Raw genomic sequence first — 22,119 nt, forward strand, 5'->3', positions numbered from 1 at the left:
ATCAGCAATGTGTGTATACGGGTGGATACTCCGGATTAATATATAACAGTACAGACACCTTAGATGTCATTCTCCATAGCTTACACAGTTAAAAAATTCGTCCTTTTGGCTTAAACAATTATTCAAAATGGAGCGATAATTCGTAAATGGTATATACTGGCTATATTGGTGGGTTTGATGTAGTTGAATACGCTTGTTAGGAATACCACTAGCCAGAGAAGGATGAGAAGGGCAAATAAATGCGAATCTCTAAACGCACATAGCACAGAACAACCCCATTTAAACAACTACCTCTACAGATATCTCTATGATTCAAATTCCTTGTGTGGCGTCCAGACCGGCAATTGCCGACGTGGGGAGGAGAATTCTGGCCGGCCGCGCCAGAGCCTTCACATCTCCTTTGGCAATGCCGAATCTTAATGCGAGAAACCCCAAGCCACGCACCAAGACCTTCACTGGGTGCTGGACTTGCCGGGACCGTCGAGTGAAATGTGATGACGAGCAACCACATTGCCGGCGCTGTCAGCGTAGCGGGCTCCAGTGCGGAGGCTACGGCCTGCGGCTAGGATGGTCCCCAACCCCTGGAGGCCGCTCTCATCGGCGGCAATTACGGTCTTTGACCCATGGGGGTGATGGTCTGTCACCTACCGCTGTGACAGCACTTTTGAATGAATTGGATGGCTGCTCGGGCGACGGCCGTGACCAGCAGCGAGGGCCTTTTTCGGTGTTCTCCGCCTTATCCAAGACGGATGTATGCGCTGACGCTTCACAATCGTTTTCACTGCAAACACGAGGAGAGACAAACCAGCCAGCATCAGACTTGAATGCTACTGCTTCATCAAGTGACAGAGAAAGTGACAGAGACAATGACTTGCCCTCTCCAGGCCGAACATATGATTCTTCGGACACAACGATATCCGTTATATCCGAGGAAGAAGTACCAACAACATCAACTGAGCCAATCTCTCAGAGCGAAGATGAACTTATCTCGGTCGACCTTTTGGTTAATCAGCACAACGCCAGCGGTCTTATACTGAATTCAAATCATTGGACTAAGGCCGCGTCAAATATCAGCACGAATGCTGTCGCTCCCCTGCGGAACTCTCTGAATCCCTTGGCCCTACCAAGACCAGAGACAGAATTGATTCACCACTGGGTCGTTTTCCTCAGCGGCAATATGCTGCTCATTGATGACCCGGACAATCCCTGCCGAGCAGTGTTCATGCCCATGGCCTTGAAAGGTCTCGATGTCTCCCCGGCGGAGTCAAATATCCACCTTTCAATCTTCCATGCTATCTGCGCTTCCTCTGCATTTAGCCTCTACCATATTCGCCACGACCAGCGATATCATTCCCTCGCCATGCAGCATGACCAGCTGGCTCTGCGTCACTTACGTGGGAATTTGCAACAGGCCCAGCGTATAGATGAGACCACATTAGCTGCCGTCCTCACCTGTATCACGTCCGAAGCTATGTCTGGTCGACGGAGCCGGTGGAGGACACACGTTGCTGGATGCCTTGGTCTATTAGAAAATGAATTCCATGGAGACTGGATACGAAGCCCCATTGCTTCGAGATTGCTTCAAAGCTATCTATCTCTTTCGTCACTCTGCAGCCTTCCTGTTTCTGGGCGGTTGATGTCTCTGCTCAATGGTCCTTCGGAATTTCGGCATAATCTCGAGCGATCACATGGAATCACCACGCCACTGGTTCAATTTCTTGCACATATCACAGCCCTTGTTGATTCTCAGATTCAACTCTCTTTTGAAGAGTTAGATCGACTCGAGATGCAACTCTACCTTAATTTTCCATCTCTGTCTAACCCAGACGCACCCGAATCAATCATCATCCAGCATGCTTTGAACTCATTCTATTACGCCACTATCGTTTATTTCCGCCGAACGTTGCGGCGCGCACCACTCTGCGAGGTTCAGGATTTGATTGAGAAAGCGATTCAAGATCTTGAAGCCGTGGATGCACTCACACGTGGCAACGGCGGCTGTTCTTATAACTGGGGCAGCTTTGTGGTCGCAGCTGACTGTGAACGACCTGATCTGCAAGATCGCATGTTGGCCTTCTTCGATCGTAAAAGTCGACACGGTATCCAGAATATCAATTTACTATGCGAGATTGTTCAGGCTTTGTGGAATCGACGGGCAGCGGCTGGCCCGCACGTCGATATCCACTGGCAAGAGCTTGCAAAGGAGGCTGATTTCGACATCATGCTTGTCTGACATATAATATTTATCCAATAATAATATCCTATCTAAATCATCTCAAACTGTGAATCCTCCGTCGACGACTAATGCCGCTCCGCACATATAGCTGCTCATGCTGGAGGCAAGGAACATTATCACATCAGAAATTTCCTCAACCTTTGCAGGGCGACCGATGGGGGTCATTTGGAACTGAGCATCCATTGAGCCGGATTCAATTTGCTCCTTGATGATCGGAGTGTCCACAAATCTATTGATCCTTGTTAGCAATTTCTCCAGGGGCAGGTATATAACAAAGTTCTTACCCAGGACAGATGGCATTGATGCGAATTCCTTGTGGTGAATATGCTTTGGCGTCCTATCATTATATTAGCAGTGTTGTTTGCAATCAGAAAGACTGATCACCATTTTGGTCACTCCAACGACCGCTGATTTCATGAATTAGCCGCGTTTCATAGCAAACATGAACTTAGAAACATACCGTGCTTTGCAGCAGTATAATGCGGAATACCGAATGGCCCTGGTGGACCACCCACACCAAACATAGATGAAACATTGACAATAACTCCTCGACCCTCGCGAATACCACGCGACCTACACAAGTCATGAGTTAAGAGTTCCACAGCACGGCTCACTTATAACATACTCCTGAGTTAACATCTGCCGGATGAGAGCTCTCTGACAGAGCCACACTCCCGTCTGATTAATTGCAATCACCCTATTCCATTCTGCCAATGACATCTCGTGAGTGAAAGTTGGGGTTCCGCTGATTCCGGCGCAGTTGACTCCAATGTCAATGCTGCCGAATCTTTCCACCGTCTTTTGAACAGCAGCGTCGACAGATGCCTCGTCTGCGACGTTGACCTCGAAGATTTCAACCTCGACCTGTGGATATTCATTCCGGAGTTTTTGACGAGTGCTCTCGAGGAGAGCCAAGTTCAGATCGACTAGAGCCAATGCATTGATGCCAGTCTTTCCGAAGGTCAGGGCGGTGGCCTTGCCAATTCCTGTGTATTTGTTAGTGAGTACATATTACTCTGAATCTCTATAGTACCTGAAGCACCGCCTGTGATAAATGCTGTTCCCTTAACCTGGCAAGCCATTTTGAGGTTGTACACAAAGTATGGACGAATTGCCTACTCAGCCAGAGACACAGTCAAGTCTTTATCGGAAAAAACACAACGCTTCATCCGTGATCAGCATCGGACGACGGATGCTACAATTCCCGAGGTATTTATGTATTGAAGACGAGATCTGCGGGTGAAGATGTCAATACATCCGTGTGGGGCAGAGCGGGTTCTGCACTCGCGGTCAACTTCCTCATTCTCTCTCTATACTTCTTACCCGTGTATCCCTATTCCTTTTTGCAACCGACAACGATCCGAGACAGTCAACATTTCAACGGAAGCTGAAGAGCCGATTATCAATCGTCAACAAAATGGACACCGGCACAATGGAGACTCGTCACTTCAATATTCGGTCAACTGTTGCAAGTCATCTAAAAGGGACCAGTGTCCACCCTGAACCCAAGGCGTTTCTCAAAATCTCTCATCTCTGATTATCAATCAAAAAATCACCATGACACAAACGATTCAAATCGAAACCGACGCCATCGTTATCGGCGGTGGCTTCGGAGGCTGCAATTCCCTCTACAAGCTCCGCGAGCAAGGCCTATCTGTGAAACTCATCGAAGCCGGCAGCGCCTTTGGTGGCGTCTGGCATTGGAACCGGTACCCCGGCGCTCGCGTCGATACTGAAATGCCCTCATATCAATTCAATATTCCCGCCGTGTGGAAAGGATGGAACTGGTCGCAGCGTTTCCCTGGAGATGAGGAGTTGCGTCGATACTTCCAGCATGTTGATTCTGTTTTGGGGCTGAGCAAGGATGCTTTCTTCAATACTGTTGTTACTCGCGTGCAGTACGATGCTGGATCTTGTCGGTGGACTGTGGTTACCAATACTGGTCTGCAGGCTACTTGCAAGTATCTCATTGCTGCGACTGGGTCGTCATACAAGAAGCATTATCCCGAGTTTAAGGGCTTGGATACATACGCTGGGAAGCTTGTTCATGCTGCGGATTATCCCAAGGACTTGGATGTCACGGGTAAACGTATTGGGATCGTTGGAAATGGCGCCTCTGGTCTTCAGATTGTTCAGGATCTGGCTAAGAAAGACTGCCAGCTCAACGTGTTTATTCGGACGCCCTGCTTTGCGATTCCGATGAGACAGCGTGAGATCACTCCCGAAGAGGCTGAGATGATGAAAGGCTACTACGATGGCATCTTTGATCGTTGCTACAAGTCTGTTACCGGTTTCCCTCACAACACTCGCTTGCAATCGGCTCACCAGGCCACCCCCGAAGAGAGAAAGGTGTTGTTTGACGAGCTGTGGGCGCGAGGTGGATACAGCTTCCTGGTTTCTAACTACTACGATTTCTTGCTTGACGAAAAGGCCAATTCCATCTTCTATGACTACTGGGTGCAGCAAATTCGTGCCCGCATGACGAATCTGGAGAAGATGGACCTGGTCGCTCCGTTGAAGCAGCACATGTTGATTGGGACGAAGCGACCAAGTCTTGAGCAGGACTACTATGAGATGGTTGATCGTCCCAATGTCACACTTCACAATTTGAAACAGTCTCCTATTGTGGAGTTTGACACCACTGGCTTGGTGACTTGCGATGGAAGCAGCAGCAAACACCAGGATTTGGACATCGTGATCTGCGCGACTGGGTATGATGCCGTAACGGGTAGCCTGCTAGATCTGGGGATCACCGACAAGAACGGTCAGTCTTTGGAAGAGAAATGGAGCAATGGTGTTCTGACGCACTTGGGCCTGATGGTTCCTGATGCTCCCAATTTCTTCATGGTCTATGGACCCCAGGCCCCGACCTCACTCGCCAATGGACCACCATTCATTGAGATGGAAGTTGACTGGATCTGCAAGGCCATCGCAAAGATGGACAAGGAAGGTCTAGGGTCTATTGAGCCTACACAGCAGGCAGCCGAGGGGTGGCGCGATCATGTTGCCGCTGTGAGTGAGCATACTTTGTACCCCAAGACTGATTCTTGGTATATGGGCTCCAATATTCCTGGTAAACGCCGCGAGCCACTCATCTATCTTGGTGGTATGCAGCGCTGGTGGCAGAGCTGCACGGAAGCTTTGGAGAACTGGGATGGATTTAGCACGAAATGAGCGGGACAAAAGAAGGGTGTTATAGGGACAGGTATATTGGAATACTTTGTATCTATAAGGTGACAGTTTGTATGTTAGGACCCGGGGTTGAATCGAGTCAAATTTAAAGACGGAATTTCGAGTCGAGCGTCTCTAACGGCTTGAGAGCCGAATCAAAACCTGAGATACTCTTCACTGAAATGATTTTGATACTACTTATTTGTGTTGGCAAATATATTGACAATAGAGGCACGTGAATTCAACAGAAACAAGTAAAAACCATCAATGGGGCAAATTACTTAGATATTCCAATTTAGATCACAAAATAGCCAACGCATTCGGCGGACTCCCAACAGCACCAGGAACATTCAACGGCGCTGAAGTAAGTAAAAAAGAATACTGTCCACTAACCCAACAAGCCTCACTCAAAGCCTTCAAATCCCAAAGTTCACCAAGCGGAATACCAAGCAAACTCAAACACCACTGATGCAAAACAAGCTCATAAGTCGGTTGTTCAACACCATCAATCATAGAAGGCATAGCTTCAACAGCCATATTATCCGAGGCAACAGCCGCAAAATGTCTATCCCATAGCCAGCGCGCCATCTCCTTAGTTCCTTCTACTCCGCACATCTTGTGGCTGCTCATTGCAGCGCCTTGTTCCTCGCCTGTCATGCCACTTAGTGTTTCGGTGACGCCGAATCGGATTAGGAGGATGTCGCCCGGGCGGAAGGTTATGTTTTCGTGCGCGGCTACTGCTTCGATGTCTGCTGGCCCGATGTGAAAGTTGGAGAACTTTTCGTAAGGGATTTGTTTGGCGTGTGCGTAACGTGCGAAGTCGATTAGTACGCCTCGGCCTGTTACACAGCCACGTTGGTGCCAGTCTGGGTTTTGTGTTAGGTTGAGGATTGGGGTGGTTAGGGACGGGTGGTTTGTCTTACGGTCTAGGGTTGGGAGTTGCTGGGCTGGATTGGGATTTTGGAGGTCTTTGATTGTTGGCTTGGCTCCGTTGTAGGTTAGATCGGTGGAGAGGTGCATGAAGTGACCTGGCTGGTTAGTATTTAGTTCGCCGACTGTTTGTTTCTGGGACGTACAGAAACTATCCCATTGGCTGCTGGCTTGGGTATTAAATTCCACCTGCGGTGATCAGTTATGATCAGAAACTGGGATGAATGACAATATACCTCATCGTCAAATCCGAAATGGCAGCCTGATACTGGGTCTTCGAGTTTCATGACATTGTGGCAAAGACTCTTGCGAAAGAAACCGGGGATTTTGATGCTTCCAATGGGCCAACTATCCGGGGTTAGCCACGTCTCGTCTCACAGTGAAGAGTAACCGACTTCAGAGAAATCGATAGCCCTTGGCGGACCTCGGCTGCAGCATCCTTGACAACCTCCGGAGTAAGCAGGTTCAGCGTTCCAAGAAGGTCCTTGATGCCATTCTTGTCAAACACACCCCAGGCACAGCCTTGGGGCATGCCCTCGACTGGAGGCAAATCATCAAATTTGGGAAGATACGCCATAGTCGATGTATGAAGGCGAGTAGCTTGAAAGAACTATAGATGACCCAAGTACCCCATGCCAAGACACCGATGAAGTGAAGCTCGTCGTCAACTTCCCGAAAGATGGCCCCCCACAGTGGAGTATGGAGTCAAATTATCCGACAATATTGACACATGTGGGTGTATTGCAACTGAAATACAGCGTTTTGGTTATATTTAAATGAGTACATTGAACGCTACACTAACCTTCGAGTCTTATCATTCATTATGCATTTACAATACGACCCTGAATTTCTGAAAGAAGCTGCTCCAATCCTCGAACAGCTGGCGCAGACCCCAAAGCCACCCTTGCATGATGTTGCAACGAGGCGCGCGATGCTGGGAGCTATGACGAGCGATGACTTCCCCCTGCCAGAAGATGTGGAACATCGAATTTATCAGGTCGCCGCGCCAGACGGACATAATGTACCTGTCTATCACTTTTGCAAGACACCATCCCGTGTGGGAAGGCAACCGGCTATTATTCACATCCACGGTGGGGGATACATCTCTCTCAACGCTGCGCAATGCGCCAGGTCTCATCCGCCTGCTGTTTCTCAGACGGGGGTTCAAATCTTCAGTGTCGATTACCGATTGGCACCCGAGGACCCATATCCAACGCCTTTGAATGATTGCTGGGCTGTCTTTGAATGGGTTCGCAGTAATGCGGAACAGCTGTCAATTGATCCAGCACGCATTGCAGTAATGGGGGAAAGTGCTGGTGGTGGCCTAGCTGCTGCTCTGACTCTGCTGGCCCGCGATAGAGCGCTGTCGCCACCTCTTGCAAAGCAGATTCTTATTTATCCCATGCTGAACGATCGGACTGTGACCAACCATGCGGGTGAGTTGGCATTCTGGGACGCCAACGATAACATCACGGGATGGACTGCATATCTGGGACCGGACGTCGGTGGTGACCAGATTGTCCCGTACGCTGCTCCGGCTCGAGTGGAATCGGTTGAAGGCCTACCAGCGCTTTACCTGGACTGCCCGCAATTGGATATGTTTGTGCACGAGGGTATGGAATATGCACGCCGGTTTGTGGCAGCCAATATTCCCACAGAATGCCACATCTACCCAGGTCTGCCGCATGGGTTTGAGGCATTAGCCTCGGGCGCCAGTCTCACAAAGCAGGCCATTGCCAATCGCTACAAGGCCATGACCAGCTTTTGACGTAACCAACTTGGGAGTTGAGAGATAAACAAGAGTGAGCTTCACGGTAGCGGTACTCATAGCAAGAATGAATATAATACAACAGGACAAAAAGATAAGTACATACATCCACGATTATTCCGTGTAATATTGTATCTGCCGTCTTGTGTATTTAACACGAAAAGTGGGCGTGTATCAGATACCCGAGTGGGCCGTGGTCTATATAAGGACGGGATGCCAGTTCTGGAGTGTCGGTTCCCTCTGTCAGGTTAATAGGTTTTTTTTTTTTCAAGATGACTTCTATCCCAAGACCAAGCATCGATATCGTCCAATGTATTGTGGACAACCAAGTTGCCATCGTCACTGGCGCTGCTAGAGGCATCGGCTTTGCCACGGCATCTCTCCTGGCAGAATATGGAGCACGAGTCATTCTGGTAGACCTCCGAGAGGACGACCTGAAGGCAGCTTGTGCCAAAATCGGCGAACAATCCACATACGAGGTCTGCGACCTGAGTGACTGGGATCAGCAGGTGAACCTGTTTCACCGCGTGTCAACTACAATCGGGCCGATCAATCTGCTCGTCTGCAATGCAGCGGTCAATCCCGAGATCGCGCTGCTGCAGGTATCCGACCCGGCGAATCATGCGCAAATGAATTCACAGGTCCGCTTCAATTACCTTGCGGATGAGAAGAACCACCAGAAGAGCGATACCTTGCAGCGCCCTTCAACTACCCTTTTTGAGACCAACTTAAACTCGGTTGTGTTTGGTCTCAAGCTGGGCATCCATTATATGAAGCCATATGGGGGCCGAATCGTGGTGGTCGCGTCAGCGGGTGCGTACGTGCCAATCCCCTCCCAGCCCCTTTATTCAGCGAGCAAACACGCGGTGCTGGGATTGGTCCGCAGTACTGCAATGATGGACGAGGTGCTTCGGTCGGGCATCTCCATTTCCTGGGTGGCACCCTGGTTGACATTGACGTCAATGGTGGAGGGCCTGAAGGCAACCACCAACCCGGATAACCTGAAGAGTTCTCCCGGGGACGTCGCATGGGCCATTCTTGCAGCAGCGGCGGCCGAGGCACCCAATGGCAAGGGGTATTGGGTTCAAGGTACAGCGATCAGCGAGGTCGAGAGAGCCTACGGCGAGGTGGCGGGGCGGCTGATCTCGCCGGAGAATCGGTTCTGAGCGGGAAAGTCCGGGATCCTGTACGGCACCTGTCGGAGATCGGGAATGAGGAACAGTTGCCTTCTTTGCATTTAGTTCGTGAGAACCTCGTATTGGGTCATTTTGTCAGAGCCTCGAATGTTAGCGAGAATGGGGAACCCAAGACCAAGACACATTTAAGTTCGGCCAAGCCCACTGGGGAAGCTCCGGCGAGATGAGCTAAAATTAACTGCGTGCAGGGGCCCCTGCGGCATATGAGTGGCAGGTTAACCTTTTCCGGATCATTCCAAGTATGAAGCAAGTATGAAGCAAGGGTTAGCTATGTGAGGAGAGAATATGTGTAGAGAGAAGAAGAAGAGAGGAAGAGAGGAAGAGCAGCGGGAAGGAGGTCTAGACCGGGAAGGGAACGACGGAGTCATTTTCCACAACATTTCACCACTTTACAGTCTACAGTCTACAGTCTAAAGTATATCTACGATATATCTACAATATATTAAACTATACTCCTAGAACATACTATTCGACTGGAATATATAATATAATAACTGATAGCTCACATACACACTCGAAGTATAAGTAAACACTGCGGGGAACACTAACCGCAACCGGTCAGCTGACCAGCCTATACTGGTTTTTCTGCATCATCGCCCTCAGTCTCCCGTCATTTGCTATTTCCTGGCCTTCGGCTTAATCTTTGGCCCTGCGAGGCATCCCGGCTCTCGTCTCTGCTCTCTTTTGTTACCTCCCAGCCTCCTATGCGGTCTGACTCTTCCGTGTAGATAGACCCTTAACGGGTCTCCACGCTAAGCGCTTTAGGTCCGGAGGCTGAGTCGGATACCTTTCATTGCCTTATCTTGGTGCATCTGCGCATTTGCGCCTTTGCGCCTCACCTTCAGACCCCCATACCCCCGGCTGTGAGAACAGCTTTATCAGTGGCTTGCCGGTTTCCCGTTTGCGGTCGAGTCATCCCACCATTCTCTTTGTGACCGAGTCCGGCATGGCCTTTCACGATGCAAACGAGAAGGAGGACGCACCTCTCCTTGTAGACGACCTCACTCCTTCCTCATTTAATCCGTTGCCGTCACTGCAGATTCGCACCGACTTCCCCAGCTCACGACCGACCAGTTCGCGAGACTCGGATTCACTGTCCATCTTGTCCAGCAGTATCCCACGACGAACCCCGAGTCTTCGCGCCCTCATCGCACCCCCCATTTCCAGTGCTGGATCGTTGTCTCCGGCGTCGATCATGTCCTCGCCGCAGTTGACTGCAATGGGCGACATCACACCCTTACCCTCCCCGATCGGAGGTGCCTCGCCGTGGCGGGGTCCTGGCTTGCCGTCACTGTCCCGCAGCCCATCAATGGCGTCGCGCAGTGGTTCCAGCCTGCGACTGAGTGATTCATCGCAAATGCTTGGACCTCCCGCTGTGTCCCGATCGCGCGGCAAGACATACACGGGCATCGATAACGCCGGGGAGGAGTCACCCACTGCGACCCGTTTGCGTCGCGAGTCCCCTCACAAGCATGCGCGCAATCGCAGTCTGAGCGACTACGCACCCCCTGGTCGGATTTCCATCCCACAACGTCCGATCGCAGTGTCGGGGACCGCCAATCTAGGGATTGTATCCTCATCGAGTACAGATGGGAAGTCCAATGGGCTTCATCGCGAACAGTATCTGGCGGTCCACCGTGGAATCACTTTGCCGACCATCCGTCCGCCCAGCCCACCGCGCAGTAGTGGCAGTGGGTATGGGGACAGTGACAACGAACCCGTCATCCAACATCCCAAGCCCCTCTCCTCCCCCCAGGAAGTGTATTCAGTACGGTCGGTTCGGACGCAACAAGCTCGCATGTACCAGAAGATCCGGGCTCTGGGTCAGGGTACATTCAGTCAAGTCAGCCTGGCAGCGCGCCTTGAGCCTCTTCCGGACGCCCCTCTGTCCCCGCACAGTGACGGAGGCGCTGAGATCCAGGGCTCGCTCAACACTCAGAAGTTAGTCGCAGTCAAGATCATCGAGCACGGGCCCGCAGGGGGCGCAGACGAAGGGCGACTGGAGGTGTCCCTAAAACGAGAAGTCGACATCCTCAAGTCAGTCAATCACCCGTCACTCGTCCAATTGAAGGCATTCGGAAGCGATGAGAAGCGGGCCTTACTCGTTCTGGACTACTGCCCTGGCGGGGATCTGTTCGAGTTTGCAACATCTGGAGCGCCCCCTATGTCCCCAGGCTTGATTCGACGCATCTTCTCCGAGTTGGTTGACGCTCTGCGCTATCTGCATGCTAACTACATCGTCCATCGGGATATTAAGTTAGAAAGTGAGACAACTGCTAAGACTCTTTTGTCTCTGTACTGACCACTGCTCTAGACGTCCTCCTCACCATGCCTGCCCATGTCATGGATAATGTGAAAGACTGGCGCACTTATGACCGTGCCGTGGTCACACTCAGTGATCTCGGTCTATCGCGACGTATCCCCGAGCCCCCCGAGAGCCCACTACTTCAGACTCGGTGTGGCAGCGAAGACTACGCCGCCCCCGAAATCCTGATGGGCCAGGCCTACGACGGCCGTGCGACAGACGCCTGGGCACTGGGTGTCTTGCTCTATGCCATCATGGAGAACCGTCTGCCCTTCGATGTTCTACCCGGGACTCGTGGAGACCCAGCCAAACTTCGTGCTCGCACGCCTCATCGCATCGCCCGCTGTGAGTGGGCATGGTATCGATATGCCAACGAGGACGAAGAATGGGACCCCGAGAAGGGGAAGGGCCTTGACGGTGCCCGTGATTGCGTCGAGGGACTCTTGAAACGCAACACGAAACGCAAGTCCCTTGATGAGATTGCCGCCATGGAATGGGTGCGCGATGCGATCTGTGTGCCCGATGGGCTGAAACGAGGCGACAAGGAAGTGCCGTAGAGCAGGTCTCCCATTTGCACATTGCTGTCTCGTATATTACTTTCCTTTCTTTTTTTCCTACCTTTCTTACTCACTCTCTTGCCCTTCTTCTTCCATTTGCATATACATACCTATACCTTTCCTTATTCACGTTTTCTACGCGGCACGATGGCTAACTCGAATGCACCGTGATGGATATGAACGTTACTTTTCTGTGGCTAGACCAATTGTTATACCCTTTTTACATACGCTACCTTATGAGGTAGAAGATCAAATACAAGAGACTTAACTTCTCTCCATTCTATTAACCAGGCATTGCTTCACTGGACGTAGTATACATGAAGCAGAGTTTCACAAAATGTAACGTTTCGCTTTACCCTAACACGGGTCACGCCCCAAATTGCTTATAAATACTCATAAACTTTCCAAGGACCTATCCAATCCTACCAAAGTGGAACAGATGATGAGAAAAGACCTCCAACGTACCGCGCGACTTGCAACATCCGTGTAGGGCTTCCGACCTTCCGAAGTGGACCCCATCTCAAATGCCTCAGATCTGTAACATACCTGAACAATGTGGGACTAATAAGTAATTCTAGCATTGATTTTCCGGTAGTTACAATGTTACTATAAACATTCAAGAACCCTACAGTAAGGGACAGGGAATAGTTCCACCGCTGCTGCATGTTATACATAATCTCCAGAATAAGCATTTCGGCTTGTATTCTGCCAGATGAGATTGAAGGATCTCATGTCTCATCTTGTTCCCAAGGATCTATCTTTTATACATCGGGTTAGAAGAGCAATCAATCCCACACATGTGAATCCCGAGTTGTGATCGTCCTGGTGGTCTTGTTTGAGAGCCAAACAACTTCAATTTCCGAACATTGTGACGTCAAAGAAAAGAATATTCAGCTGAAACTGCAAAAGGTTCGTTTACGGCGAATCTCATTTGTTGATCTGACGCCCGAGTTGGGGCTGTGCTGAGGCCTCAGCCTATAGCGAGTGGGCCGAGGTGATACTCGCGTGGCGCATGGTTCGTTTCGTCAACAACCTGCATATATCCATGGCCATCCTTGTCTCTCAGGGATTGGGTCACTGACTGGCAACTATGGAATTATATCAAGTCTAACATTGGATTTGGAACTTCAAAATGGCATTTGGACATTCAACTCGCTCAAGGAGACGCTCTACCTCTCCAGAACCGCCCCCAAAACCACCACGTCCGCGTCAGCGAGCTGAGAGCACACCTGTGCCGCCGACTCAATATGGCTATCGCTATGCAACAACGTCGACATATTCAGTCAACACTTGTCATGCTTCACCGCCTGTCGCGCCTTATCATCAAATAGGCACAATGTCTATGGTCCGGCTGCCCCCTCAACCAGCACTCCCTCCACCACAGTCTTCTTCGGGGACGTTAGTTGCCAGTCCACAGCCAGTATGGAATCATCAGCAGCCACTACCAGCACGAAGGCTTTCAAAATGGAAGTCATATACGAGCCTTAACCAGTCTATGTCTCATCTTGTATCGCATACTGTTGAGAAAACCAATGCAACTATCCAGGAACTCGAGCAACTTGTTCACCAAAGCTTGGGTGGTGGTGCGAATGTCAATGAAGCCACATCGCGGTTGTTAGATCAGGTTATTACTTCTATTGATTTGGGATCATTCTGTGGAAGAGAGAGTGAACTCAGTAAGCCACAATTACTGACCTATCTACTTTCTTGGGACTTGTTGCTGACTGGATATTGTAGTCGCCGCATGTGCTGTCCCTTCTCAGTCCGACAGAAGAGATCGCCGTTCACAGCGAACAGGAAAGAAACACACAGGGTCTGTGGATTACTTCTCCAAGGTGTACTTGTACGCAAACTCACGACTACCACTGCATATACAAACATTGAAATTGTAAGTACGCCCCCATAGTTTGAAAGACAGTTACTAACATTCAATCTAGTTATCCCGCGACATATCCTCTCCTCCAACTGGCAGCCAAGTACTCCCGACGTGCCTACGACAAGCCTTCAGGGCGAGAACGACATTCATATGTCGGCTCCGACTGGCTTCAAGGTACAAAAGCCATGGTCGTAAAGTCGCTGCCAATCGATGATATGAACACAATTGTCTTCGCCATACGAGGCACGCAAAGTTTCATCGACTGGGCAGTCAATGTCCACACGGCACCGACGTCTCCCTCGGGGTTTCTGGATGATCCTTCCAATTGCTGTCATTCTGGATTCCTTTCAGTGTCTCGTAAGATGGCTGCCACTGTTGCAGAACGGCTGCGCAATTTGCTCGAAGAGGACCCGTCTCGTATGTCCTATTCGCTCGTTCTTACGGGTCACTCTGCTGGCGGTGCTGTCGCCAGTCTTCTATATCTGCATATGCTTTCTGAGTCACCAGCGGTGCAGTCTGAACTCACACACCTTCGTGGGTGCTTTAGACATATCCATTGTGTGACATTTGGTGCTCCGCCTATCTCACTGCGACCGCTTCAGCCCTCTCCCGCTGCCCTGAGGTCAAAATCTCTATTCTTCGCTTTCATCAATGAAGGCGATCCAGTAGCCCGAGCCGATAAGGGGTATTTTCTCTCGCTGTTGGATCTTTACGTCTCGCCGGCGCCAGGCTCTATGCTCACTCTATACGATCGCAAGAAACAACATGCACCTATCTTATGGAGGACTCCTGCATCCACTCGCGCTGGCAGGTCGCCTCATTGTTCTTCGACCGCGAGAACAATGGAGTGGCCGGCCCGTTGTTGTAGCACCGCCTGTCTCTGGCGGTCCTCCCACTCTGCCGCCGCGCGAGAAAGTGGATGCTTGTGGGGTTACAGATACGGAGTTACGAGGTGTTGTATTTGGAGATCCAGTCATGCATTTCATGGACTTGTATTCTCGCCGCATTGATGCGATCGCAAGAGGCGCCCTGGGCAAGCGATGAACTCATGTGCCTGTGATATGTAATCTTTATTGAGTCTCAATCATGATGGCGGGCCATCTGATTCCTAAGAATATATACCCTTTGAGTAGTTATACGCCCATCAGAGTGTTTGGTCCATGATCCATTCAGAACCTTCAGGTTCAGGGCCACCCAACCAGTCCTGGTCAAGTGATAAATCATAACTGAGCCCCGGGATGGCGGCAAACTCGCCCAGTTCATTGGGAAAAGACGAGAAAAATCCATCAAAAGAAGGAACGGAGTTCGGAGAATGCTCATCGAACGGCGGATCCAAATTGGTCGAAACGAGCACGTCACTACCATCCAATGGATCGCCTCGCCAAAGCTTCGCCCATTCTTTAAACTGATCATAGCCGGATGAATCATCCGTCGTGCCTCTCTGCTCGGTCACTGTTTGACTGTGCAGTCGTTGTCTTGCCCGTTCAAGTGCCTCGATGACAGCCACTTCGGATCGCGCGGATTCCAGCCCGGCGCAGACCTGGCGGATAAGCCTCATACCCTGAGACAATGCACCAGATATTGTGCTTGTTGGTTCGTTGATACTGTGGGCAATAAGTGCCAATAAAGCAACGCGACACCCGTTGAACTCAGTGTATGAGACACGCGCGAGGCCGACAGAGTCTTGTAGAAGCTGACACAGCTCGATGACTCTGAGTGCTGCATTAAGTGAGTCACGGCGAAGAGTGTTCACAATATCTGGGACTTCGTGAACGGGTGAAACAGACTGTGGGTTGAGCGACCCAGCCGACGCCTGAGATATGATGAAAGGGCGGCCCATGTATATCAGTGTTGTTGTATACATGATTTCAAGATGCACATTGCAACGGAAGAAGGGCCCGCTAGGAGTGAGATCGCGACAATAAGTCTCGGAGGGAAGACTGTTCCACCACGAGCTTAGTCGATCGCGGGTGGCGGCAAGTTGCCGAAGATGTTTCTTTTTCCTGGCTTTCTGGCAACGCCTCAAAGATCTCATCACTTCCGATGCCTTTGCCAGATGGTTCGTCAAATGGATTGCAGCGGTAAAATTGGGTAGATTGCTCAATTGGTTAATCGGACGTAGAGCCGGCAGATCCATAGGCATGGGAGCATCGATTTCGGTGGGGGAAACTGATACAGGGCGGCCATGTAGAATGCCGATGCGACTATATAAGAAGTAGAGCTTTTAGCACTTGGTATTAGATACCTTGGGGTAGAGAGAGTAATGTACCTTTCTAGCGAATATGCAGACCACCAGAGCCGATTTCGCACTTCAATGATCTCTGCGCTCACGTTACCTGCTAGCAGCTTGCGGTGCATGCCATTTTGAACCGCCATTTTGATTGCCAGGCCGTAGTATATGTACGCCAATCCAGATGTGTCGATTGGCAAAGTGTACACACCCAAGAGTAAGAACGCCTGGACAGTCTCCACACTTGCAACTGTGATGAGATCCGGGATGAGTCGACATGAAAACCGATAGAGCTCCAACCCAATCTGATCATCAGGGGTGCTTTCTGTTGTGGAGGCGCCAGCGGGTGCCGATTTAGTCTCCATATGGGCAAACTGTGTGCCAATTGCGAAAGTCATGAGAAGAGTACATATCCAACCGGAGTCATTGATGGACAGCACATGCTCAGCTGCATAGTAATAGTCCAGTTTCTCACGAAACCTTGCCTCGTGGAAGTAAAAGTAATTGGTTTGGCTGAATTTCAAAAAAGCACTGGTCAGGAAATCGGCGATATTCTTTGGGGGGAAATATGATTTCGCAAGCGCGACGCAAGAGCCAGACGACTGCAGATCAGTCGCTCGAAAGAAGCCTTCGGTATGGTCAACACTCTGGATTTCTGTTAGCAGCGTACAAGAGACTACAACTGATACGAGAGGCCGCTCGGCGAACCTTTTGCCCTGTCCTGTCCCCGAGACTTCGTAGTCGCCGTTCGAGCATTCTGGAAAAATTCCAATGGGACAACTCTCCCGAATAATCTTGAATCACGTCAACCTGCTGAGAATCAACATCGCGATGGCCAACATACGCATTGTACTGGTGGAAAGAGGGTCTATGGAGTAGTCATTGGTCGAGGTGTCATCGTGTGAGACAATCGAATCAGTATCCGACCGTTCTTGGGTCAGATCATGATCCTGGGTCAAGTTATCTGCAATATCTCGGAGCGTGCTGGTATCGAAAGAAACATCACCCAAAAAAGTGAGTAATGATTCGCCTCATTTGAAGTGTGTTTGCGTGCTGCTCCAAAGACCCCGTGTCACTGCTACAAAAATGAGCTTGTCGTTTCAAAAATACTGTTGGTAAAGGCTCACCTAGTTCGGCCATTCCTGGCTTCTGTTGGTAGTCGACCGGCATTCTCAAAACGACATGCTCTTTGCTGCTGTTGGCAACGGGTGCAAGGGTTGCCGCCTCCACCTTTCACATTGAATTGGTTAGCGGATACTCAAAACGATTGCTTATCCCATTCTTGGGCTATCGAATAGGTGCAAAGGTACACTTTTCCTTGTGTTGGCGACAAGGCAAGCATCTAACAGTATTAGAATCTAAATGTCTTGGTATATGGCGTTACTCACGCTTGTGCCGCCCGCTTTCGCAACGACTCCGGTACACGGGGTCGTCTTTGCCTTCCCTTGCGTATCTTGGTGGTACTTGGCTCGGTCATCGCAACATAGGGCAAATTGTTCGTCAAAGATAAAACGTCGCGGGAAATTGTTGGTTTATGGCCTCCCTGCCTGAGGCACAAATGACGTAAGCGACTCCAGAATCCAGATCCGAACCAAAATATAGACGCTCACCGGAATATAATGAGAAGTACAGTACGTAATTAAGGGAAGTCATTTGATGAAATTGAAGAACTAGAATGACACCTAAGTCGTAGGTAGAACTTAGGTGTACATGTCAAGCATATGTGCCACGTGACCAGAAACGAGCCAGCGCCACGTGATATGGCTTTTACTTGAATGTTGCTGGGACAAAAACGAGCTCTTTTAAACTGGTGACGCGAGCTGCGCACGCTGTAGCCCTGAAACGGTGAGGACGACGGGCGGGGATGAGAAAAAAGGAAAAAGGGACGTTGAGTTGCTTTCCTAATACTTCACAATGCAAATGAGCGGCGACCAATGAGAAGGTAGATGATATGACAGATAGCCGAACACCCTAGAAAACAGAAAAATCAGTAATTCTGCTAATTAACGATTGTATTTCGATTGTGCAAGTATATTGGCGTATGATGTTTTTCGTTGTCTTCGAGCACGCCTCTCTGGAGGTGGGGTGCTAGCCCGTGGCGAGGGTTCGTTTTCGTCGACGGTTTCTGGCCATGTAATTTGTGTGGTCTCCCCATCCTCATTATCATGTGCGACTATTTCAGCGCAATCTAGTCGCGGATGGGTGGTCGCGGAAGTGGGTGTGGTCACGTAAGGCTCATCACTCGGACTCGCAGCGGCGGATTTCTCCCGTCATAAGAACTCTAAACTGTGGCACGGAGAAATGCCGGGAACACCAAAACCTTCAACCGTCTCTGTCGGGCATCCCCACGGGGAAGTGGCGAGTCGTCATGTCCAGCTAGCTGCATTAGGAAGGCGCCTAAGCTATTTATTGCCCCTACATGGATGCCCACACCTCGTATGATTTCTATATAATCTCCTACCTCTCCTGGGTTGTCCAGCTCAACATACACCATGTCTTCTCTTCTCAAGCTGAGCCTGTTAGCGGCTGTTACCGCCGTGGCAGGTGGTGACGCCGTCCATGTAAGTAGCCTTTGCGCAGTTGAAAAACCCACATCCACACTAGACTAACCACGCCCCAAGGCCATCAAAGCCCGTTCCATTGCTCCCGTATGTCCCAATCCAGCATCACTGCTGTCGCTTAGTGACCCGCCTTACTCGAACTACTTCTACTCGGACTGCAATGTCGCCGCGCAGGCCGTGATCACCAGTCCACTCCCAGATAGTGATCTATCGATCATTGGTCCGAGGCTCATTGTAGCATGGCCAGCCGGAAACAGCGGCGTCTGTGCATTCTTCGAGCCGCAGAACGGCGTCAATGGCTCGCTCGCTATCGGGCTGGTCAATTCCACCGGTGAACAGCTTTTGAACCCCGTCTACGATGCACCTGCCAAGGGAAACGAGTATCCCAGTGTCGGTATCCAAGGCATCCTTCGCTTTAACTCCTCCGCAACTCTGACAATTCCGATCCTGGGGAGTATCCGCACGATCCGTGATTTCACTGAAGGCCCTAGTCTCCTTTATCCTGAGATCCAGGATGCCGTGTCCTTTACCTCGAACAGCGACGGCAGCGCTACGCTCAATCGGGTGTGGTTGGATAACGCCACTTCTACAAAGCTTACCTTTGCTCCCAATGGCACGAACAGCAAAGTTGCTATCTCCAACAAAACCCTCACCTTTACCCCAGGAGACTACCAATTCTCCGCTAAGATGGACTACCCCCAATTGTCCCAGCTTAAGCCCAGCGCAGTACTAAATAATGCTTCAACGGATCTTACGACCAAAATGCTTGACCAGACAAGTGCTCTCTCGTTCCTGTCATATTCTGAGAAGCTCCTTGCGGGTGCTTGGCGATTCTTGACGTATTTCGGCCGGGACTCAATGATCTCGGCGCTGCTTTTGGAACCTGTGCTCAGCTATGGAAATGGCAGCTCAATGGAGGCTGTCATTGGCTCGGTACTTGAGAGAGTGAACCGGACGGACGGAAGTGTCTGCCATGAGGAAACTATCGGGTGAGCTTTTCATAGCGTTGTTTAAGTTATGGTCTGAGTATAATGGCTGACTATTAATAGGGACTACGCGACGTACACGAACTTGCAACAGAATATTAGCAGCAGTGCGATGATTTGCGATTATAAAATGGTTGGTCTACCACAAGAAATAGTTATGGTCAATACTAAGGGGTGCAGATCGACTCGGATTATTACCTTCCTATCTTGATGGAGCGGTACTTTGTGGAGAACGCAGTTGGGCAAAATAGAGTGGCTGCTTTTTTCAAGTAAGTTTTCTTGTCTTGAATGACGTACACAAGTATTAAATACTCTTATAGCCAATCCTCGGGCATCAACGAGGTAAATAGGAACTTGACCTGGGGCCAGCTCGCAGATATCAACGCGGAGCGCATCATGCGCCTCGCTGCTCCTTTTGCCCGGGACCAGAGGAAAGAGAACCTCATCCACCTCAAGGAAGGCCAGGTAGTCGGAGAATGGAGAGACAGTGAATACGGTACATATCAATTATTGACACCCGCGGAATTCATATAAATATACTGATGGCTTTTTTAGGCATTGGAGGAGGCCGTATCCCCTTCGATGTAAACACAGCCCTCGTCCCTGCAGCTCTACGCTCCATCGCCACTCTCACCCGCCACGGCATCTACTATAAGCGAAAAGATTGGGCCCGAGTCGCAGACGCCTACGCCCAGATCTGGGAAGACAAAACACTCTCCTTCTTCGAGATAATTGTCCCACAAAAAAAGGCCCAATCTCTCGTCGAGTCCTACGCCACCAGCTCCTTCGCCGGGCCAAGCCAATCCAACTCAATCGATACAAGCGTCGTCTATCACGCAGTCGCCCTCGAAGGAAACAACAACCAGACCAAAGTCGAAATCATGAACACCGACGACTGTTTCCGCCATTTCCTCCTCAACACCACAAACGACGCCCAACTCACCTCATTCCTGAACAACTCCGCTACCAACGTCCGCCGCACCTTCCCCGCAGGCCTAATGACCTCCGCCGGAATGGTCGTCGCCAACCCAGCCTTCGGCGAAGACCCCGTCTACGCGCAGAACTTCACAACAGGTGCTTATCACGGCACTGTCATCTGGTCCTGGCCTCTGGCTATGATGGCAAAAGGGCTAGAGAGACAATTGGGTCGATGCGAGGTTACATCTAACGTACCCATTTCATCTCGCTCAAAGCAACGTGTCCCGGCGTTCTGCACGGATGATTCAGTGTATAAAAACGTGAGAACGGCGTATAATGTGCTTTGGGATAATATCGAGAAGAACCAGAACCAGCTTTCGCAGGAGGTTTGGTCGTGGGTTTGGAAGGAGAATGACTTTAAGGTCACGCCCTTGGGTGTTATTTCCCCGCCTGGCGGTGGTAGCCAGACCGGTATGTTCGTTCTTTTCTTGCTTTCCGGTTGGTTGGTGGGTTGGACCTGGTACTAACACAGTATAGAATCGGACATTCGGCAGCTTTGGTCGCTCGCTTTCCTTGCTGTGACTCGGAATCGCCACTATCAGTGAGAGAAGGTGCGGGGTTCGCGTTCGAAGGTCGGCCATACCGGTGTCGTCGACCTCCATGTAGTGGAGAGGGACGAGTAGCTGTAAGGTATGGTGATGTAGGTCGTGTGCTGAAGGTCTACCAAGCAGTGCGGGGCCCTAGGGAGCTTTTGCTCTAAATCTTGTGGTCTGTATAGATATATTGCCTGGGGTGAAGATGAGATTGCAGATAAATGGAGCTAGCGGAGTACAATGGAGACGGTAATATGTGCAGAGCACTGCAGACCACGGACGGCAATACGAGGACAGATTTGAATATGGAAATTCTTAAAAGGGAGCAGCAAATGTAGAAGACACAAAACTTGGAAGGGAAAAAAGAATAAGATTAAATCAAACGGAGGCATAGGAAAGCATTGGTGCAAAGGACGGTTACCTGGACGAGGTGGAATAAACGGCGGATAGCAAGAAGAGTGCAGGGAATAGGCAGACTATCACAATAGCGGAGAGAAATGGTAAACGGTACAATACACGATGATGAACCTTGTAAAACAGGAAGAACAGGAGATCGAAGAGACAAACAGAGACAACCACCACACGAGAAGGAGGGAACGTGATCAGGAATCCACAGGGAGGCTGGCGGGAGAGTTGGGTGTGTGTTTCTCGCAGTGTTTCTGGCAGCGTCAACGCTGGCGTTGGGCAGCCGTGGGGTTAAAGTAACCCCTTCATTTCGGTATTTCGTTTCAGGGCTTTGGATACAATCTTCACAGTGCAATCAACGCCAGACATCCTACAAGTAGGGGAGCT

At 50.4% G+C, this 22,119-nt stretch overlaps 10 protein-coding genes across 10 annotated transcripts; 7 read left to right on the forward strand and 3 right to left on the reverse strand.

Moving 5' to 3' along the window:
• Positions 1-406: 406 nt before the first annotated feature.
• N7446_007458 (Zn(II)2Cys6 transcription factor) lies at positions 407-2,233 on the forward strand (the record flags this gene model as incomplete). The annotated part of the gene is made up of 1 exon (XM_058516203.1): positions 407-2,233. One exon carries the CDS (start codon positions 407-409, stop codon positions 2,231-2,233), a length of 1,827 nt encoding a protein of 608 aa, XP_058373381.1.
• Positions 2,234-2,275: 42 nt separating this feature from the next.
• On the reverse strand, positions 2,276-3,318 carry N7446_007459 (SDR family NAD(P)-dependent oxidoreductase; the record flags this gene model as incomplete). The annotated part of the gene is made up of 6 exons (XM_058516204.1): positions 2,276-2,465; positions 2,521-2,573; positions 2,621-2,643; positions 2,697-2,809; positions 2,862-3,222; positions 3,270-3,318. 6 exons carry the CDS (start codon positions 3,316-3,318, stop codon positions 2,276-2,278), a joined length of 789 nt encoding a protein of 262 aa, XP_058373382.1.
• A 475-nt stretch (positions 3,319-3,793) lies between these two features.
• N7446_007460 (flavin-containing monooxygenase) lies at positions 3,794-5,410 on the forward strand (the record flags this gene model as incomplete). The annotated part of the gene is made up of 1 exon (XM_058516205.1): positions 3,794-5,410. One exon carries the CDS (start codon positions 3,794-3,796, stop codon positions 5,408-5,410), a length of 1,617 nt encoding a protein of 538 aa, XP_058373383.1.
• A 297-nt stretch (positions 5,411-5,707) lies between these two features.
• On the reverse strand, positions 5,708-6,914 carry N7446_007461 (uncharacterized protein; the record flags this gene model as incomplete). The annotated part of the gene is made up of 5 exons (XM_058516206.1): positions 5,708-6,273; positions 6,331-6,435; positions 6,484-6,526; positions 6,574-6,685; positions 6,733-6,914. 5 exons carry the CDS (start codon positions 6,912-6,914, stop codon positions 5,708-5,710), a joined length of 1,008 nt encoding a protein of 335 aa, XP_058373384.1.
• Positions 6,915-7,160: 246 nt separating this feature from the next.
• On the forward strand, positions 7,161-8,105 carry N7446_007462 (alpha/beta hydrolase; the record flags this gene model as incomplete). The annotated part of the gene is made up of 1 exon (XM_058516207.1): positions 7,161-8,105. The coding sequence occupies one exon, from the start codon at positions 7,161-7,163 to the stop codon at positions 8,103-8,105; it is 945 nt and encodes a 314-aa protein (XP_058373385.1).
• Positions 8,106-8,377: 272 nt separating this feature from the next.
• Positions 8,378-9,271, forward strand: N7446_007463 (uncharacterized protein; the record flags this gene model as incomplete). The annotated part of the gene is made up of 1 exon (XM_058516208.1): positions 8,378-9,271. One exon carries the CDS (start codon positions 8,378-8,380, stop codon positions 9,269-9,271), a length of 894 nt encoding a protein of 297 aa, XP_058373386.1.
• A 976-nt stretch (positions 9,272-10,247) lies between these two features.
• N7446_007464 (putative protein kinase) lies at positions 10,248-12,163 on the forward strand (the record flags this gene model as incomplete). Its single annotated transcript, XM_058516209.1, has 2 exons — positions 10,248-11,565; positions 11,616-12,163. 2 exons carry the CDS (start codon positions 10,248-10,250, stop codon positions 12,161-12,163), a joined length of 1,866 nt encoding a protein of 621 aa, XP_058373387.1.
• Positions 12,164-13,295: 1,132 nt separating this feature from the next.
• Positions 13,296-15,083, forward strand: N7446_007465 (lipase family protein; the record flags this gene model as incomplete). Its single annotated transcript, XM_058516210.1, has 4 exons — positions 13,296-13,839; positions 13,901-14,051; positions 14,101-14,724; positions 14,798-15,083. 4 exons carry the CDS (start codon positions 13,296-13,298, stop codon positions 15,081-15,083), a joined length of 1,605 nt encoding a protein of 534 aa, XP_058373388.1.
• A 100-nt stretch (positions 15,084-15,183) lies between these two features.
• Positions 15,184-17,746, reverse strand: N7446_007466 (Zn(II)2Cys6 transcription factor; the record flags this gene model as incomplete). Its single annotated transcript, XM_058516211.1, has 7 exons — positions 15,184-16,243; positions 16,309-16,916; positions 16,978-17,063; positions 17,114-17,253; positions 17,397-17,499; positions 17,580-17,611; positions 17,658-17,746. The coding sequence occupies 7 exons, from the start codon at positions 17,744-17,746 to the stop codon at positions 15,184-15,186; spliced, it is 2,118 nt and encodes a 705-aa protein (XP_058373389.1).
• A 1,015-nt stretch (positions 17,747-18,761) lies between these two features.
• On the forward strand, positions 18,762-21,339 carry N7446_007467 (uncharacterized protein; the record flags this gene model as incomplete). Its single annotated transcript, XM_058516212.1, has 7 exons — positions 18,762-18,830; positions 18,891-19,819; positions 19,880-19,949; positions 19,997-20,085; positions 20,137-20,312; positions 20,372-21,205; positions 21,272-21,339. 7 exons carry the CDS (start codon positions 18,762-18,764, stop codon positions 21,337-21,339), a joined length of 2,235 nt encoding a protein of 744 aa, XP_058373390.1.
• Between the last annotated feature and the right edge of the window lie 780 nt (positions 21,340-22,119).

The sequence above is a fragment of the Penicillium canescens genome (assembly GCF_028828765.1).
Source record: "Penicillium canescens strain IBT 15451 chromosome Unknown utg000004l_segment0_segment0, whole genome shotgun sequence".
NCBI classification, from domain to species: domain Eukaryota; kingdom Fungi; phylum Ascomycota; class Eurotiomycetes; order Eurotiales; family Aspergillaceae; genus Penicillium; species Penicillium canescens.